Source organism: Salmo salar, chromosome 13, assembly GCF_965601325.2.
Source record: "Salmo salar chromosome 13, fSalSal1, whole genome shotgun sequence".
NCBI classification, from domain to species: domain Eukaryota; kingdom Metazoa; phylum Chordata; class Actinopteri; order Salmoniformes; family Salmonidae; genus Salmo; species Salmo salar.
This window is the reverse complement of record NC_138303.1, coordinates 11,459,402-11,479,836: the sequence shown is the minus strand read 5'-3', so window position 1 is coordinate 11,479,836 and position 20,435 is coordinate 11,459,402. Positions and strand designations below refer to the sequence as shown.

At 43.1% G+C, this 20,435-nt stretch overlaps 2 protein-coding genes across 2 annotated transcripts; both read right to left on the bottom strand.

Moving 5' to 3' along the window:
* Positions 1-8,537: 8,537 nt before the first annotated feature.
* On the bottom strand, positions 8,538-12,646 carry LOC106566391 (aerolysin-like protein). Its single transcript, XM_045692893.2, has 2 exons — positions 9,580-12,646; positions 8,538-9,287 (listed from the first exon to the last, which is right to left on the bottom strand). The coding sequence occupies exons 1-2, from the start codon at positions 10,060-10,062 to the stop codon at positions 8,838-8,840; spliced, it is 933 nt and encodes a 310-aa protein (XP_045548849.1). The 5' UTR covers positions 10,063-12,646; the 3' UTR covers positions 8,538-8,837.
* A 274-nt stretch (positions 12,647-12,920) lies between these two features.
* On the bottom strand, positions 12,921-18,517 carry LOC123726188 (aerolysin-like protein). Its single transcript, XM_045692892.2, has 4 exons — positions 18,389-18,517; positions 16,365-16,395; positions 14,017-14,526; positions 12,921-13,727 (listed from the first exon to the last, which is right to left on the bottom strand). The coding sequence occupies exons 3-4, from the start codon at positions 14,497-14,499 to the stop codon at positions 13,278-13,280; spliced, it is 933 nt and encodes a 310-aa protein (XP_045548848.1). The 5' UTR covers positions 14,500-14,526; positions 16,365-16,395; positions 18,389-18,517; the 3' UTR covers positions 12,921-13,277.
* Between the last annotated feature and the right edge of the window lie 1,918 nt (positions 18,518-20,435).

Genomic DNA, 20,435 nt, shown 5'->3' with positions numbered 1-20,435 from the left:
ACACATAATTCTAACCTCTAAGAGCTTGGACCGCTAAAAACTGTTCGTTTTGAAATGAAATATCTTTGTCAGCCTTCATTTATCATGGTGAAGTCACTTTTATGCTCATTCTCACTTGTTGAGTTCTGCGAGTGAGTGGCTTCCATGGCTGATTCGATTTAATTTGACTAGCCACCCCCCAGACCGCCATGGTTTGGTGGGCCATTCACCCCGACTTCCCCCCATCTCAATCTCTCCCTCTAGACTCTCTTCCCCCTGTTCTTTCAAAAGCTCTCTGTGTCACCAGACTGTTTAAAACAAACAGCGGCCCTATTTTGGTATCTAATCCATTAGTTTTCTGTTTCTTCTCTCCGGCCCTGGAGCACGCAGAGTATTAGGTGTCCATGGGATCCACAACTACTCTAACCCTCCCCTCCGTGACTGATTTTAGATTTCAAACACTGGATGACATCATATATGGTAGGCAAAGGACAGGCGGGCCGCTTGGGCTGGCCCGGAGGACAGGCGGGCCGCTCGGGCTGGCCCGGAGGACAGGCGGGCCGCTCGGGCTGGCCCGGAGGACATGCGTGCCGCTCGGGCTGGCCCGGAGGACAGGCGGGCCGCTCTGGCGGCTCCGGGCAGTCGGGCCGCTCTGGCGGTTCCGGGCAGTCGGGCCGCTCTGGCGGCTCCGGGCAGTCTGGCCGCTCTGGCGGCTCCGGGCAGTCGGGCCGCTCTGGCGGCTCCGGGCAGTTGGGGCGCTCTGGCGGCTCCGGGCAGTCGGGCTGCTCTGGCGGCGCCTGACTGGCGGGCGGCTCTGGCGGCTCCTGACTGGCGGGCGGCTCTGGCGACTCCTGACTGGCGGGCGGCTCTGGCGACTCCTGACTGGCGGGCGGCTCTGGCGACTCTTGACTGGCGGACAGCTCTGGCGACTCTTGACTGGCGGACAGCTCTGGCGACTCTTGACTGGCGGACAGCTCTGGCGACTCTTGACTGGCGGACAGCTCTGGCGACTCTTGACTGGCGGACAGCTCTGGCGACTCTTGACTGGCGGACAGCTCTGGCGACTCTTGACTGGCGGACAGCTCTGGCGACTCTTGACTGGCGGACAGCTCTGGCGACTCTTGACTGGCAGAAAGCTCTGGCGACTCTTGACTGGCGGACAGCTCTGGGGACTCTTGACTGGCGGACAGCTCTGGTGACTCTTGACTGGCGAGGCTGACGCACTAGACGCTTGATGCGTGGGGCTGGTACTGGACGTGCCAGCCTGGACGTGCCAGCCTCAGCGTAACATGGCGCCCTCCACCTCATACGCACCTCCTTGTAATCACGGGTAGCTGGCTTACGGCTCTTCCTTGGCCTGACCAAACTACCCGTGTGCCCCCCCCCAAAAAAATATTGGGGGTGCCTCTCCGGCTTCCTCGCCAGCCGTGTTCTAGCATAACGTTCGCGTTGGTTCCTCTGTCCAGCTGCCTCCACTCTCCTGAGTGCCTCCACCTGTTCCCATGGGAGGCGATCCCTTCTGGCCAGGATCTCTTCCCAAGTGTAGACTCCCTTGCCGTCCAGGACGTCCTCCCATGTCCATTCATCCACCCTGTTCTCCTGTGGCTTCCTCCTCTTCCGCTGCTTGGTCCTTTTGTGGTGGGTAGTTCTGACACAATCGTCGTCAAGAATGGACCAAGGCGCAGCAGGTATGTCTATACTCATGTTTTTTAATTTAAAAAAAGGAGTAAAGTATCCACTGGACAAAAACAATAAAGACGACCACAACAGTCTTGCAGGCACATACAACGCAGTGCAAGGACAACTACCCACAATCCCAAAGAAAAACACACCCTTCTATATAGGACTCCCAATCAAAGGCAACTCAACACACCTGCCTTCAATTGGGAGTCCAATCCCCAACACAAACCCTTAACATACAAAAAACCTGCCACATCCTGACCAAAACTGATACAATACCTCCCTCTGCTGGTCAGGACGTGACACAATTATCCTCCCCCCGGGACAATCAACAGGTTGGCGTGAACCACCACACAGTTAAAATATGGCGCTCTCAACCTCACCTCCATGTGCCTGTCATCATCTCCAACCATGAAACATGAAGATCACCACTAATTACAAGGACAAACAAAGTTAGTATTTATTTAGTATTTAGTATTTATTTAAGTATTTATTTAGCTTAACTTTAGTGTTAATTCATAAATATGATCACTTTGTATTTATACTTTTAACCTGTTGGGTCTAGGGGGCAGCATTTGCACGTCTGGATAAAAAAAATGTACCCGATTTAATCTGGTTACTAATCCTACCCAGTAACTAGAATATGCATATACTTATTATATATGGATAGAAAACACTCTAAAGTTTCCAAAACTGTTTGAATGGTGTCTGTGAGTATAACAGAACTCATTTGGCAGGCAAAACCCTGAGACATTTTCTGACAGGAAGTGGATACCTGATGTGTTGTATTGACTTTAAAGCTATCCCATTGAAAGACACAGGGGTTTAGGAATATTTTGGCACTTCCTATTGCTTCCACTAGATGTCACCAGCCTTTACAAAGTGTTTTGAGTCTTCTGGAGGGAGATCTGACCGAACAAGAGCCATGGAACGGTGATGTCCCATTAGACACCTGGCGCGCTACTTCATGTTGGGTACCCTCGTTCCAATACGTTATAAAAGGCTATGCATTCGTCCACCTTGAATATTATTCATGTTCTGGTTAAAAAAGGCCCTAATGATTTATGCTATACAACGTTTGACATGTTTGAACGAACGGAAATATATTTTTTCCCCTCGTTCATGACGAGAAGTCCGGCTGGCTTACATCATGTGCTAACGAGACGGAGATTTTTGGACATAAATGATGAGCTTTTTTGAACAAAACTACATTCGTTATGGACCTGTGATACCTGGAAGTGACATCTGATGAAGAGAATCAAAGGTAATGGATTATTTACATAGTATTTTCGATTTTAGATCTCCCCAACATGACGTCTAGTCTGTATCGCAACGCGTATTTTTCTGGGCACAGTGCTCAGATTATTGCAAAGTGTGATTTCCCAGTAAGGTTATTTTTAAATCTGGCAAGTTGATTGCGTTCAAAAGATGTAAATCTATAATTCTTTAAATGACAATATAATATTTTAACAATGTTTTCTAATTTTAATTATTTAATTTCTGACGCTGACTTGACTGCCGGTTATTGGAGGGAAACGATTTCCTCAACATCAATGCCATAGTAAAACGCTGTTTTTGTATATAAATATGAACTTGATAGAACTAAAAATGCATGCATTGTCTAACATAATGTCCTAGGAGTGTCATCTGATGGAGATTGTAAAAGGTTAGTGTATCATTTTAGCTGGTTTTATGGTTTTGGTGACCCTGTCTTTGACTTGACAAAACATTACACACAACTCTTGTAAATGTACTGTCCTAACATACTCTAAATTTATGCTTTCGCCGTAAAACCTTTTTGAAATCGTAAAACGTGGTTAGATTAAGGAGATGTTTATCTTTCAAATGGTGTAACATAGTTGTATTTTTGAAAAATTTGAATTTTGACATTTATTTGGATTCAAATTTGCCGCTCTTGAAATGCACCTGCTGTTGATGGAGTGCACCACAGGTGGCACGCTAGCGTCCCACCTAGCCCCAAGAGGTTAATCAACAAATGCATGAATGGAAAGAGTAGAGCTGTAAACAAAAGGTTTTGCGCAAAACTAAACTAAATCAATTGGCATGCCTCATACATTTATTTTCCTTTTCACAGGTGAACAACAATGGAAATAGCTGAGAACTTTGCTACAGTTATCAAAGGTCTTCCACTGTAAATAAAATAAAATCAAATATATTTATATAGCCCTTCTTACATCAGCTGATATTTCAAAGTGCTGTACAGAAACCCAGCCTAAAACCCCAAACAGCAAGCAATGCAGGTGTAGAAGCACGGTGGCTAGGAAAAACTCCCTAGAAAGGCCAAAACCTAGGAAGAAACCTAGAGAGGAACCAGGCTATGAGGGGTGGCCAGTCCTCTTCTGGCTGTGCCGAGTGGAGATTATAACAGCACATGGCCAAGATGTTCAAATGTTCATAAATGACCAGCATGGTCAAATAATAATAATCATAGTAGTTGTCGAGGGTGCAACAAGTCAGCAACTCAAGAGTAAGTGTCAGTTGGCTTTTTCATAGCCGATCTTTGAGAGTATCTCTACCGCTCCTGCTGTCTCTAGAGAGATGAAAACAGCAGGTCTGGGACAGGTAGCACGTCCGGTGAACAGGTCAGGGTTCCATAGCCGCAGGCAGAACAGTTGAAACTGGAGCAGCAGCATGGCCAGGTGGACTGGGGACAGCAAGGAGTCATCATGCCAGGTAGTCCTGAGGCATGGTCCTAGGGCTCAGGTCCTCTGAGAGAGAGAAAGAAAGAGAGAAAGAGAGAATTAGAGAGAGCATATTTAAATTCACACAGGACACCGGATAAGACAAGAGAAATACTCCAGATGTAACAGACTGACCCTAGCCCCCCGACTCATAAACTACTGCAGCATAAATACTGGAGGCTGAGACAGGAGGGGTCAGGAGACACTGTGGCCCCATCCGATGAAACCCCCGGACAGGGCCAAACAGGCAGGATATAACCCCACCCACTTTGCCAAATCACAGCCCCCAAACAGTTTTAATCAGTGACTCATTGGACGTTTTTAACCTCTCTAGGCTAGGCGGGACGAATTCGTCCCACCTACGTAACAGCCACGGCTATCCTGTGGCGCGATTTTCAAAACCTTAAAAATCCTATTACTTCAATTTCTCAAACATATGACTATTTTACAGCCATTTAAAGATAAGACTCTCGTTAATCTAACCACACTGTCCGATTTCAAAAAGGCTTTACAACGAAAGCAAAACATTAGATTATGTCAGCAGAGTACCAAGCCAGAAATAATCAGACACCCATTTTTCAAGCCAGCATATAATGTCACCAAAACCCAGAAGACAGCTAAATGCAGCACTCACCTTTGATGATCTTCATCAGATGACAACCCTAGGACATTATGTTATACAATACATGCATGTTTTGTTCAATCAAGTTCATATTTATATCAAAAACCAGCTTTTTACATTAGCATGTGACGTTCAGAACTAGCATACCCCCCGCAAACTTCCGGGGAATTCGCTAACATTTTACTAAATTACTCACGATAAACGTTCACAAAAAGCATAACAATTATTTTAAGAATTATAGATACAGACCTCCTCTATGCACTCGATATGTCCGATTTTAAAATAGCTTTTTGGTGAAAGCACATTTTGCAATATTCTAAGTACATAGCCCAGGCATCACGGGCTCGCTATTTAGACACCCGGCAAGTTTAGCACTCACCATAATCATATTTACTATTATAAAAATGTCATTACCTTTTGTTGTCTTCGTCAGAATACACACCCAGGACAGCTACTTCAATAACAAATGTTGGTTTGGTCCAAAATAATCCATCGTTATATCCGAATAGCGGCGTTTTGTTCGTGCGTTCCAGACACTATCCGAAATAGTAAAGAAGTGTCACGCGCTTGGCGCAATTCGTGACAATAAAATTCTAAGTATTCCATTACCGTACGTCGAAGCATGTCAACCGCTGTTTAAAATCAATTTTTACGAAATTTTTCTCGTAGAAAAGCGATAATATTCCGACAGGGAATCTCCTTTTCGGCAAACAGAGGAAAAAATCCCAAAGGCGGGGGCGGTCGGGGTCACGTGCATAAGCTAGTGTCTCTTGATGGGCCACTTGAGAAAGGCGATAATGTGTTTCAGCCTGGGGCTGGAATGACGACATTCTGTTTTTTCCCGGGCTCTGAGAGCCTATGGAAGACGTGGGAAGTGTCACGTTAGAGCAGAGATCCTTAGTAAATGATAGAGATGGAAAAGAAGTTCAACAAATGGTCAGACAGGCCACTTCCTGTAAAGGAATCTCTCAGGTTTTGACCTGCCATTTGAGTTCTGTTATACTCACAGACACCATTCAAACAGTTTTAGAAAATTTAGGGTGTTTTCTATCCATATGTAATAAGTATATGCATATTCTAGTTACTGAGTAGGAGTGGTAACCAGATTAAATCGGGTATGTTTTTTATCCAGCCGTGTCAATGCTGCCCCCTAGCCCTAACAGGTTAACGTTAGAGATCAGCTCTGTGACAACGATTTTCAATGAAACATAGATAAAAGGAAAACATGAGTAAAATGTCATTTAAGTGCAGCTACAAGAGGATATAACCTACATACAAATAGGCTACACATAATATGGTCTATGAAAGACCTATGAAGTGTGACACCACCATCTAGTGGTCATCTAGCTACATCCACTAAGTAGAAACACCAAGAGTGAATAATTGATGTAAAACCAAAGTAACGATGCAAAATATTCTAAATGAAAGGGTTCTTTGTTTTAGGTCAGCAGGGAGTCGCCTAATACAGTACTATCATTTGACCTCTCTGAGAAAAAGCACACAGATTAACAATTCTATGCAATAACATTAATGTCCTGCCAAATTATTTCCGTAGGTGAACTGTGAATGTCCGAAAAAATATATTTGATCTGTAACCTGTAGGAAGTATGTGAAATATAGCCCATTACCTTTACCCTCTTATAATGATAATCTATTGTCTCTACTGTCAGGCCGAAGATAGTATTTAGTCTATATTCTTAGCCTGTTAGGGCTAGGGGGCAGTATTTGCACGGCTGGATAAAAAAAATGTACCCGATTTAATCTGGTTACTAATCCTACCCAGTAACTAGAATATGCATATACTTATTATATATGGATAGAAAACACTCTAAAGTTTCTAAAACTGTTTGAATGGTGTCTGTGAGTATAACAGAACTCATTTGGCAGGCAAAACCCTGAGACATTTTCTGACAGGAAGTGGATACCTGATGTGTTGTATTACCTTTAAACCTATGCCATTGAAAAACACAGGGGCTGAGGAATATTTTGGCACTTCCTATTGCTTCCACTAGATGTCACCAGCCTTTACAAAGTGTTTTGAGTCTTCTGGAGGGAGATCTGACCGAACAAGAGCCATGGAACGATGATGGCCCATTAGACACCTGGCGCGCGAGTTCATGTTGGGTACCCTCGTTCCAATACGTTATAAAAGAGAATGCATTCGTCCACCTTGAATATTATTCATGTTCTGGTTAAAAAAGGCCCTAATGATTTATGCTATACAACGTTTGACATGTTTGAACGAACGTAAATATATTTTTTCCCCTCGTTCATGAAGTGAAGTCCGGCGGGCTTAGATCATGTGCTAACAAGACGGAGATTTTTGGACATAAATGATGAGCTTTTTTGAACAAAACTACATTCGTTATGGACCTGTGATACCTGGAAGTGACATCTGATGAAGAGAATCAAAGGTAATGGATTATTTACATAGTATTTTCGATTTTAGATCTCCCCAACATGACGACTAGTCTGTATCGCAACGCGTATTTTTCTGGGCGCAGTGCTCAGATTATTGCAAAGTGTGATTTCCCAGTAAGGTTATTTTTAAATCTGGCAAGTTTATTGCGTTCAAGAGATGTAAATCTATAATTCTTTAAATGACAATATAATATTTTACCAATGTTTTCTAATTTTAATTATTTAATTTTTGGTGCTGACTTGACTGCCGGTTATTGGAGGGAAACGATTTCCTCAACATCAATGCCATAGTAAAACGCTGTTTTTGGATATAAATATGAACTTGATAGAACTAAAAATGCATGCATTGTCTAACATAATGTCCTAGGAGTGTCATCTGATGGAGATTGTAAAAGGTTAGTGCATCATTTTAGCTGGTTTTATGATTTTGGTGACCCTGTCTTTGAATTGACAAAACATTACACACAACTCTTGTAAATGTACTGTCCTAACATACTCTAAATTTATGCTTTCGCCGTAAAACCTTTTTGAAATCGTAAAACGTGGTTAGATTAAGGAGATGTTTATCTTTCAAAGGGTGTAAAATAGTTGTATGTTTGAAAAATTTGAATTTTGACATTTATTTGGATTCAAATTTGCCGCTCTTGAAATGCACCTGCTGTTGATGGAGTGCACCACGGGTGGGACGCCTGCGTCCCACCTAGCCCATAGAGGTTAATAGCTGTCTATTTACCACCACAAACCGATGCTGGCACTAACACGCACCAATGTGCTGTGTAAGGCCATAAGAAAACAGGAAAACGCTCATCCAGAGGCGGCGCTCCTAGTGGCCGGGGACTTCAATGCAGGAAAACTTAAATCCATTTTACCTCATTTCTACCAGCATGTTAAATGTGCAACCAGAGAAGAAAACTATGTGTGTGTTAGTGACTGCATGTGTGCTAACAAACACATTAGATTATTCTTATATTAAATAATAAATGAATTATGATTAACAATTAGTTAGAAAGAGAACAACTCAATGTAATGATAATTACAATAATTTGTGAATTATATGAATAGTATATCCAATGGAAGTTGAATAAACGTAACTGGGGATATGGCGAAAGGTTACTGAAACACAAGACAAATGGTTTATTACAAATGACATTTATTATAGTTACATAACATTGTTTTTTATGGTAAATGGGGTCTAAGCATATAAGAAAACATTTTGTAGTGAATGTTGTTCAATAATTCACACAGAATATGTGTTAACATGTCATTGGACATAAAAGGCACCAGATTGTAGGAATGACCCACCTGCTGTTATACCCTCTGCTGAGACAGAAATAAAGTGCTGAGTCAACTGGGTTCAGTTAGAATCACTTGAAATTGATCACAGTAAAAAGAAAAGGCACTCAAACAATTAGTTAATACTATCACTGTACTTATTATCTCTCCTTTGTGGATACCCTCGCTGAAGTGTAAGTCACACCAGTGTAGGTGCCGTTGGATGGGAAGACCAGCTGACTGCCATTCATGCAGGTGACTTTCACTTTGGCCTCGTAGTCGAGGTCGATATTTGCTCTCCCCACTGTGATCTCAACATCCAGGGTCTTCCCTGGTGGGATCTTCACGTTGATGGTGTCCGATTCTGTTATGGTCTCTGTCTTCTCCAGGCTGGTGGAATGCTCCACTCCCACGGTCAAGCTGAAACCTGATGTCACCTCGACCAGATCTGGGATCCCCGCTTTAACTGACACATTCAAGGTGGATTCTATCTTGTTGCTGACGGACCAGGAGGACGTTTTGGTCAGTGTCTTGCTGTATGCAATGGATTCTTCTTGAACCAAGGAGGTGTCGTTGTGGTGAGACAGGGATTTCACATATTCTGGGCTCACCTAAAATCAACACACACACACACAGACACACACACAAAGATACACATTTTTCAGACGTGACAAAGACAATTTAAGAGCTAATCATCAGTGAGGAACTGATCAATTGATTTTTAGAAAGCCAACAATAATAACTAACGTGTCTGTATGTGTGTGTGACTGTCCTAGAAATGAGATGCCTGATGAATGTCGACCCCATATTGGATTATATGTTTTAATGTGGACAGCCCCCTTAATGTTAGAGCATCGGTAGAGTTTTCCTGAGCCGTCTACACACATCTATAAAAGAGCTCACCTGGGGTTTGAAGAGGGACAGGGTGGGATACGTCATGTCGGTCAGCACGGACGACTTGATGGTGTTGATGAAGAGGAAGCCCATGCAGTCGATGTCCGAGCCATACCTGCCCTGCAGCCCCAGGCAGATTCCGGACCCCACATCTATGGTGTACTCAGTCTTCAGTCCCCAGCTGGTCATTTTTTCAAAGAACTGACGGTTCTCACTCGTCGTGAACTTGATGGCACCCAGACGTGTGCCGGCGCCGTTACCCCACAGCGACAGCTTGGTGATGCGCTCGCCGAGTTTGAACTCAAACTCATTGAAAGTGTTTGCATCTCCAAAGGTCGCAACGCGCCCGTCGGTAAGCTCCGCCCGCACAGCTTTGACCTGCGAGCCTCCCACCGCCACTCCGATCTTCTTGAGGGTGGCACAGTTGTTCATGCCGTGGAATTCAAATGAACTGCCTCCTTGACCACCTATTAGTTCCAGTGTGGTTGCCATGTTGAGTGTGTGTGTGTGCGCGTGTGTGCGTCAAGTAACCTATAAAATATAAATTTGTACACATAACTTCAAGCTCCAACTCAAAGAAGATCTGATTCAGACATTCAAAGCACTAAAAGGAAATTAAAGTCAAGATATAAGGATCAAACGATAACCAAGGGATATAATGACTCTTGGTTGGAATTAGAGGTCGAGCAATATATCAGTCTAGGGCAGGGCTCTTCAACCTTGTTCCTGGAGAGCTACCCTCCTGTAGTTTCACACCGGGGCTCTCCAACCCTGATCATGGGAAGCTACCCTCCTGTAGGTTTTCACTACAACCCCAGTGGTAACTAACCTGATTCAGCTTGTCAAACAGTTAATTATTAGAATCAGATGGACTAGATTGGGATTGGAATTAAAAAATACAGGACGGTAGCTCTGGTCTAGGCTGAGTAAATCGCTGCACAATCCTCAGGTTACTGAGAATGACACATTCTTAAACTGCTCCTAACTCCTCCTTGTCCTCCACCCTCCTCTGATCTTTCCATCTTTATTCGCCTGGAATCTATCACACCCATTCCTTCCTCCTCAGCTAGAGACGTCAGAGTCACCATGGAGTCCCTCTCCTTCACCCAGCACATCCCCACTCTACCTCCTGCTGTTCCTTCCTGATCAACACCATGGAGTCCCTCTCCTTCACCCAGCACATCCCCACTCTACCTCCTGCTGTTTCTTCCTGATCAACACCATGGAGTCCCTCTCCTACTCCCAGCACCTCCCCACTCTACCTCCTGCTGTTTCTTCCTGATCAACACCATGGAGTCCCTCTCCTTCACCCAGCACCTCCCCACTCTACCTCCTGCTGTTTCTTCCTGATCAACACCATGGAGTCCCTCTCCTACTCCCAGCACCTCCCCACTCTACCTCCTGCTGTTTCTTCCTGATCAACACCATGGAGTCCCTCTCCTTCACCCAGCACCTCCCCACTCTACCTCCTGCTGTTTCTTCCTGATCAACACCATGGAGTCCTTCTTACATCAGCTGATATCTCAAAGTGCTGTACAGAAACCTAGCCTAAAACCCCAAACAGCAAGCAATGCAGGTGTAGAAGCACAGTGGCTAGGAAAAACTCCCTAGAAAGGCCAAAACCTAGGAAGAAACCTAGAGAGGAACCAGGCTATGAGGGGTGGCCAGTCCTCTTCTGGCTGTGCTGGGGTGGAGATTATAACAGAACATGGCCAAGATGTTCAAATGTTCATAAATGACCAGCATGGTCAAATAATAATAATCATAGTAGTTGTCGAGGGTGCAACAAGTCAGCAACTCAAGAGTAAGTGTCAGTTGGCTTTTTCATAGCCGATCTTTGAGAGTATCTCTACCGCTCCTGCTGTCTCTAGAGAGTTGAAAACAGCAGGTCTGGGACAGGTAGCTTGTCCGGTGAACAGGTCAGGGTTCCAGCAGGTCTGGGACAGCAGGTCTGGGACAGGTAGCACGTCCGGTGAACAGGTCAGGGTTCCATAGCCGCAGGCAGAACAGTTGAAACTGGAGCAGCAGCATGGCCAGGTGGACTGGGGACAGCAAGGAGTCATCATGCCAGGTAGTCCTGAGGCATGGTCCTAGGGCTCAGGTCCTCCGAGAGAGAGAAAGAAAGAGAGAAAGAGAGAATTAGAGAGAGCATATTTAAATTCACACAGGACACCGGATAAGACAAGAGAAATACTCCAGATGTAACAGACTGACCCTAGCCCCCCGACTCATAAACTACTGCAGCATAAATACTGGAGGCTGAGACAGGAGGAGTCAGGAGACACTGTGGCCCCATCCGATGAAACCCCCAGACAGGGCCAAACAGGAAGGATATAACCCCACCCACTTTGCCAAAGCACAGCCCCCAAACAGTTTTAATCAGTGACTCATTGGACGTTTTTAACGTTAGAGATCAGCTCTGTGACAACGATTTTCAATGAAACATAGATAAAAGGAAAAGCATGAGTAAAATGTAATTTAAGTGCAGGTACATGAGGATATAACCTACATACAAATAAATAAATACAATGCAAATAGGCTACACATAATATGGGTTATGAAAGACCTATGAAGTGTGACAGCACCATCTAGTGGTCATTTAGCTATATCCTCTAAGTAGAAACACTATGAGTGAATAAATTGATGTAAAACCAAAGCAACGATGCAACATATTCTAAATGAAAGGGTTCTTTGTTTTAGGTCAGCAGGGAGTCGACTACTACAGTACTATCATTTGATCTCTCTGAGAAAAGCACACAGATTAACAATTCTATGCAATAAGATTAATGTCCTGTGAAATGATTTCCGTTGGTGAGTTGTCAATGTATGGAAAAATATATTTGATCTGTAACCTGTAGGAAGTATGTGAAATATAGCCCATTACCTTTACCATCTTATAATGATCATCTATTTTCTCTACTGTCAGGCAGAAGATAGTTTTTAGTCTATATTCTTAGTAGCTGTCTATTTACCACCACAAACCGATGCTGGCACTAACACCAACCAATGTGCTGTGTAAGGCCATAAGCAAACAGGAAAACGCTCAACCAGTAGCGGTGCTCCTAGTGGCCGGAGACTTCAATGCAGAAAAAATTAAATCCATTTTACCTCATTTCTACCAGCATGTTAAATGTGCAACCAGAGAAAGAAACTCTGTGCGTGTGTGAGTGACTGCGTGTGTGCTAACAAACATATTAGATTATTCTTATATTAAATAATTAATTAATCATGATTAACAATTAGTTAGAAAGAGAACAACTCAATGTAATGATAATTACAATATTTGTGAATTTTAAGGATAGTATATCCAATGGAAGTTGAATAAACTTAACTGGGGATATGGCGAAAGCTTACTGACACACAAGACAAATGGTTTATTACAAATGAAATGTATTACAGTTATGTAACATTGTTTTTTATGGTAAATGGGGGTCTAAGCAAATAAGAAAACATTTTGTAGTGAATGTTGTTCAATAATTCACACAAAATATGTGTTAACATGTCATTGGACACAAAAGGCACCAGATTGTAGGAATAACCCACCTGTTGTTATACCCTCTGCTGAGACAGAAATAAAGAGCTGAGTCAACATGGTTCAATTAGATTCACTCAAAGAAGATCATAATAACAGAGAAGGCACACAAATAATCAGTAATGGTGTCACATTCTATCACTGTGCTTATTATTCATGATGTCATACACTTGTCTCATCTCTCCTTTGTGGATACCCTCGCTGAAGTGTAAGTTACACCAGTGTAGATGCCGTTGGATGGGAAGACCAGCTGACTGCCATTCATGCAGGTGACTTTCACTGTGGCCCTGTAGTCAAGGTCGATAGTTGCTTTCCCCACTGTGATCTCAACATCCAGGGTCTTCCCTGGCGGGATCTTTACGTTGATGGTATCCGATTCTGTTATGGTCTCTGTCTTCTGCAGGCTGGTGGATTGCTGCACTCCCACGGTCAAGCTGAAACCTGATGTCACCTCTACCAGATCCGGGATCCCCGCTTTGACCGACACATTCAAGGTGGACTCTATCTTGTTGCTGACGGACCAGGAGGAAGTCTTGGTCAGGGTCTTGCTGTATGTAATGGACTCTTCTTGAACCAAGGACGTGTCGTTGTGGTGAGACAGGGATTTCACATATTCTGGGGTCACCTAAAATCAACACACACACAGACACACACACAAAGATACAAATTGTTCAGACAACACAAAGACAATTTAAGAACTAATTATCAGTGAGGAACTGATCAATAGATTTTTAGAAAGCCAACAATAATAACTAATGTGTCTGTATGTGTGTGTGACTGTCCTAGAAATGAGATGCCTGATGAATGTCGACCCCCATATTGGATTACAGGTTTTAAAGTGGACAGCCCCCTTAATGTTAGAGCATCGGTAGAGTTTTCCTGTGCCGTCTACACACATCTATAGAAGAGCTCACCTGGGGTTTGAAGAGGGACAGGGTGGGATACTCCATGTTGGTCAGCACGGATGACTTGATGGTGTTGATGAAGAGGAAGCCCATGCTGTCGATGTCCGAGCCAGACCTGCCCTGCAGCCCCAGGCAGATTCCGGACCCCACATCTATGGTGTACTCAGTCTTCAGTGGCCAGCTGGTCATTTTTTCAAAGAACTGACGATTCTTACTCGTTGTGAACTTGATGGCACCCAGACGTGTGCCGGCGCCGTTACCCCACAGAGACAGTTTGGTGATGCGCTCGCCGAGGTCAAACTGAAACTCATTGAAAGTGTGTGAATTTCCAAAGGTCGCTACGCGCCCGTCGGTAAGCTCCGCCCGCACAGCTTTGATCTGCCAGCCTTCCACCGCCACTCCGATCTTCTTGAGGGTGGCACCGTTGTCCATGCCGTGGAATTCAAATGAATTGCCTCCTCCACCACCAATCAAATGCAGAGTGGTTGCCATGTTGAGTGTTTGTGTTTGTCACGTAACCTGAAATAGAAATTTGTACAGATAAATTTAAGAAACCTCTAACTCAAACTCAGATCTGATTCAGACATTCAAAGCACCAAAAGGAAATTAAAAAACAAAATAAAAGGATCAAACAATAACCATGGGATATAATGACTCATTGTAGGAACTAGAGGTCGAGCAACACATCAGTCGAGGGCAGGGCTCTCCAACCCTGTTGCTGGACATCTAACCTCCTGTAGGTTTTCACTCCAGCCCCAGTTGTAACGAACATGATTATACCGTCTACTGCATCTTTCCTATGCCGTTCGGCCATCGCTCATCCATATATGATCCAAATATATTTTTATGTACATATTCTTATTCATTCCTTTACACATGTGTGTATAAGGTAGTTGTTGTGAAATTGTTAGATTACTTGTTAGATATTACTGCATGGTCGGAACTAGAAGCGCAAGCATTTCGCTACACTCGCATTAACATCTGCTAACCATTTGTAAGTGACAAATAATATTTGATTTGATTAGAATCAGGTGGACGAGATTGGGATTGGAATTAAAAAATTCAGGACGGTAGCTCTGTTCTATGGCGACCATATTGCTCCACAATCCTCAGGTCACTGAGAATGAAGCATTCTTAAATTGCTCCTAACTCCTCCTTGTCCTCCACCCTCCTCTGATCTTTCCATCTTTATTTGCCTGGAATCTATCACACCCATTCCTTCTTCCTCAGCTAGAGACGTCAAAGTCACCATGGAGTCCTTCTCCTACTCCCAGCACATCCCCACTCTACCTCCTGCTGTTCCTTCCTGATCAACACCATGGAGTCCCTCTCCTTCACCCAGCACATCCCCACTCTACCTCCTGCTGTTTCTTCCTGATCAACACCATGGAGTCCCTCTCCTACTCCCAGCACCTCCCTACTCTACCTCCTGCTGTTTCTTCCTGATCAACACCATGGAGTCCCTCTCCTTCACCCAGCACCTCCCCACTCTACCTCCTGCTGTTTCTTCCTGATCAACACCATGGAGTCCCTCTCCTACTCCCAGCACATCCCCACTCTACCTCCTGCTGTTCCTTCCTGATCAACACCATGGAGTCCCTCTCCTTCACCCAGCACCTCCCTACTCTACCTCCTGCTGTTTCTTCCTGATCAACACCATGGAGTCCCTCTCCTTCACCCAGCACCTCCCCACTCTACCTCCTGCTGTTTCTTCCTGATCAACACCATGGAGTCCCTCTCCTTCACCCAGCACCTCCCTACTCTACCTCCTGCTGTTTCTTCCTGATCAACACCATGGAGTCCCTCTCCTTCACCCAGCACCTCCCTACTCTACCTCCTGCTGTTTCTTCCTGATCAACACCATGGAGTCCCTCTCCTACTCCCAGCACCTCCCCACTCTACCTCCTGCTGTTTCTTCCTGATCAACACCATGGAGTCCCTCTCCTACTCCCAGCACCTCCCTACTCTACCTCCTGCTGTTCCTTCCTGATCAACACCATGGAGTCCCTCTCCTTCACCCAGCACCACCCTACTCTACCTCCTGCTGTTTCTTCCTGATCAACACCATGGAGTCCCTCTCCTACTCCCAGCACCTCCCCACTCTACCTCCTGCTGTTTCGTCCTGATCAACATGGTGACTTATATGTAATGAAACATATTGTTGTGTAAGTGAGCACGTCTCTATGCACTTTTAAAATTAATTCTGATGTTGCCATAATTAGAAATTATCATGAATAATGATGAGTATGAATTTTACAGATGCTACCTCAGAATATGATAAACTGACCTATAATAATGAGTATGAATGTTACAGATTCTACATCAGTATATGAGGTGTTTGTGGGGCTGAAACTCACCTCTCCAAAAAAAGTTTCTGCTTTTGAATATCTGAAAGAGTAAAGGTATAATTGAATCAATATAGAACAATAATCTTTAAGACAGGCTGCAGTATTCACAGGTATGCATTAATATATTATAATATAATACAAACATCTTTAAGACAGGCTGCAGTATTCACAGGTATGCATTAATATATTATGACACTGTCTAATATAGAACAGGGTCTGTCAACCCTTTAAAGTATACAGTATGTCCAATTAAATGTAAGTAATTCCTAAAACTTGACTGTTAATAATTAAAACTTAATTTCTGAATGTAAATCGAAACTTTACCTTGATTTCACATGGTTTCAGAAAGGTAAAGTATTTTATTTTACCAGAATTGAACAATTATAGAATCTGTAATTTCAATACTAGTTGTATTAGTCAAATCAAGATGAAAAGGAAAGTTTGGTATTAAGCACTACACTCAACAGTCTACTTTATAGGAACAACTAAACATCATACTGTCATACCACATCTGCATATCTGAGTCAAATTTATCCCAGTGATATAGTATAAATACAACATGAACATGCAACAATAAATATGAATTGCTAGAGAAACCTGTGTTTAGTCAAATCACCTGAAAACATATTACACAGGATCAGCAGAGCAGGCCAACGTCCACCATGTGAAAACAAAAACAATAGCAGGCCAAAGTGAACAATGTGAATACAAAACATTATGTCATATATACTGATGAACTACAAATGATGACCAATAAATCAACTGTTTAATCATTTAGGTACCGTTTGTTCCCTGAAATGTGCAGTTAATTAGTAATAAAATCAACATTAGTTCCAAAAAAAAATGTTCACTTAGCATGATGAGTTTTACTAACATACAAGGCTTTTGCATGCCTTAGTTTCAAAGAAGGATGTAGATTCTCTAATTTAAGTAAGCTTTCATGTTAAAGCTGCATTAGGTCATATTTATTTTTAACAATTCTGTGAAGTTGTCTTCACACATCGTCAGCTATCAGTATGTAAAATATCCTGAGAGAAGATCCAGCTTCTTTGACTGCCCCTCGCTCTGCAATCACTCTGAAATATAATTCCAGCCAATCGTGTCCCTTCTGAGGATGTACCTGACTAATGTGCACAAATAATTTGATTTAAACAGATAAATATACATGATGAATTATATCAACTTCATTATTTGGGATTTATTAACAATTATGTCTGCAGGCAGAGGGCACAGAAAGCGAACGAGAGTGTGTGAGAGAGTCTGCTGTCTGCAGACTTACCTACTGCAGCTTTAACGGAGCAAAATTGCTGGCATGAAGAACTTCCTGTCTCAGTTCACATTTCCCTGCAGTTCAATAATTTGGGACCTGACATTTCTGTATCCAATGCTAGATGTGTCAATCAGTGTATTCAAGATGAAGAGACAGCTTGATGTAAAGTACTACACTCAACAGTCTACTCACCTCACATTAAACATCATACTAACATAATACTTTTGAATTCAAAACAGAACAATAGGAGGCTACCATGTGAAAACAAGGCAACAGTAAACATGTCGTCCCCCACGAATGATGCAGTACCCCCTCTTGGGCCAATTGACATATCGCGTGTGACCAACAAATTGCAGTTAATTACCATAGCTCCTGTCTTGGGCCAATTAGTGTCATTTTGTAAATGCCAAATCTGTACGGCAAGACGAATCATTCACCCAAGCTTTGTCAAAATCTTACTAGTGCTGTCTGAGATATCATGTTTTACTAACTTACAAACAAACATATGAACGAACGGACAGACTGATCCGTAGTCCCCTCCCCAATTTCTTCGTGGGGGACAACAAACCCATACCATTCTTGTTTAACTAGACTTTATAACTGATTAAGCAACTGTTTCAGAATATAGTACGCATTTGTTACCTGAAAGTTTTGTTCATTTGTTGGTGAAAGGTTTTGTTCATTTGTTGGTCAAAATATTAACATAGCTTTCAAATATTCCTCATATGGCAAGATTAGTAATTTGGTGACATTGTGTACTTACATAGAATGATATGCAGGCCTCAGTGTTAAGGATGACTATAGATGATCTTGATGAAAGAAAACTGATTGGTCTGATTCAATATGCAATAATCTTCTTTAAGAGTCAAGACTCTGAGTGAAGTTCAAAGATGCAACAGCGGAACATGTGTCTCTGGAGTGGAGAAGCACTCTTTCTTATAGCAGCAAAACTCCCCCCACGCCCATACAATGATGTACATCAGAATTTACAAAGAACCTTTCACCCTGAATAAACATTGTATTGTGCTTATCATGACAGATGTGTTTTGTGGAAATTCAACACCAGGGACTCCTGAAGTCCACATTAAATGATGAATTCTTTATTATCACTAACTGGAGTGGTTAAAACAAACACGTACAAAGTACAAGTCTGCCACAAGCTCCGCCAGGGCGGTTCCTTCAGTTCTCTTATATACTGCTAAACAAAAGAAACAAAAGAAACGACATGGTTCATAGGGTTGGTTCCTGCAGGTAACTGGCTGTTATATCACACTCCCAATCACAGCCAGATCTCTTTGCACTGACATGCAGTGCCTTAGACCACTACGCCACTTGGGAGCCCAACCTTCCTTCCTTGCTAGTTGACTACAGTAGGAAGATGCCTTTTACCAAGGCAACATGAATGTAAACTTCGTGGAAGCGTTTAGGGAAACGTTCCATCAAAATGAATCATATATCAATATAATTGACATATTTTGCTCCATATTTTTTAAAACACTCAAGCCTATGGCTGTAGCTCAAAGAGTTCACATCTGTGTATTACATGGAAGCTGAAAATCAATAATAAAAATGAATGTGTAATGAACACGAGGGGAGACAGAGAGCTGGTTTCAAGAGCAGGGCGTAGCAGGTGTTTATTGAAAAGGACCACAGGGCGAGGCAGGTAGCCTGGTCCAGGGGCAGGCAGAAGGTCATACACAGAAAGTCCAAAGGCAACAGTACAGGCAGGGAAAAGGCTAGTAATGTAGTCCGGGAGGTCAAGGCAATAGGTAGATAACAGGGAATTCAATAGACTAAAGTACAGGCAGGGAATAGGCAAAAAGACATCATTAGTGAGGCAGGAAAATACTATCATACACGGGAGGAGTAAATTACGGGAAAACCTGCAATCTGAAAGACATGTGTCTTCCCTGTGGCTCAGTTGGTAGAGCATGGTGTTTCCAACACCAGCATGATCTGTGCAATGCCAGGGTTGTGGGGTTGATTCCCAAGGGGGCCAGTACAAAAAAATAAAAATGTATGAAATGTATTCATTCACTACTGTAAGTTGCTCTGATAAGAGTTTCTGCGAAATGACTAAAATGTAAATGTAATGTGTCACAAAACAAGCAATACTGTACCTCACAGTGATGGGATGCAAAGAACTGAAATAAATAGTGTGTGATAATGACATACAGGTGATTAGAATTCAGGTGATTGGGATCTGGAGAGTGACCTGCGTTCAGGGGATCTATGTGTTTGAGAGTGTGAGTTGGAAGCAGATGTTACAATGTGTAGGCTAATGTTAACCTGCTTAGGATAGGGGGCAGTATTTTCACGGCCGGATAAAAAAAACGTACCCGATTTAATCTGGTTATTACTCCTGCCCAGAAACTAGAATATGCATATAATTATTTGATTTGGATAGAAAACACCCTAAAGTTTCTAAAACTGTTTGAATGGTGTCTGTGAGTATAACAGAACTCATATGGCAGGCCAAAACCTGAGAAGATTCTGAACAGGAAGTGGCCTGTCTGACAAGTTCTTGTTCATCTTGGCTCTTTTTATTGAAGACTGAGGATCTTTGCTGTAACGTGACACTTCCTACGGCTCCGATAGGCTCTCAGAACCCGGGAAAAAGCTGAATGATATCGAGGCAGCCCCTGGCTGAAACACATTAGCGCGTTTGGATAGTGGCCTGTCAGAGGACCATCAGACTGGGGCTCGTGCACGAGGGCACGAGATGTTTTTATTTTCCCTCTCTTTGAACGAAAACCACCACTCCCGGTCGGAATATTATCGCTTTTTTACGAGAAAAATGGCATAAAAAT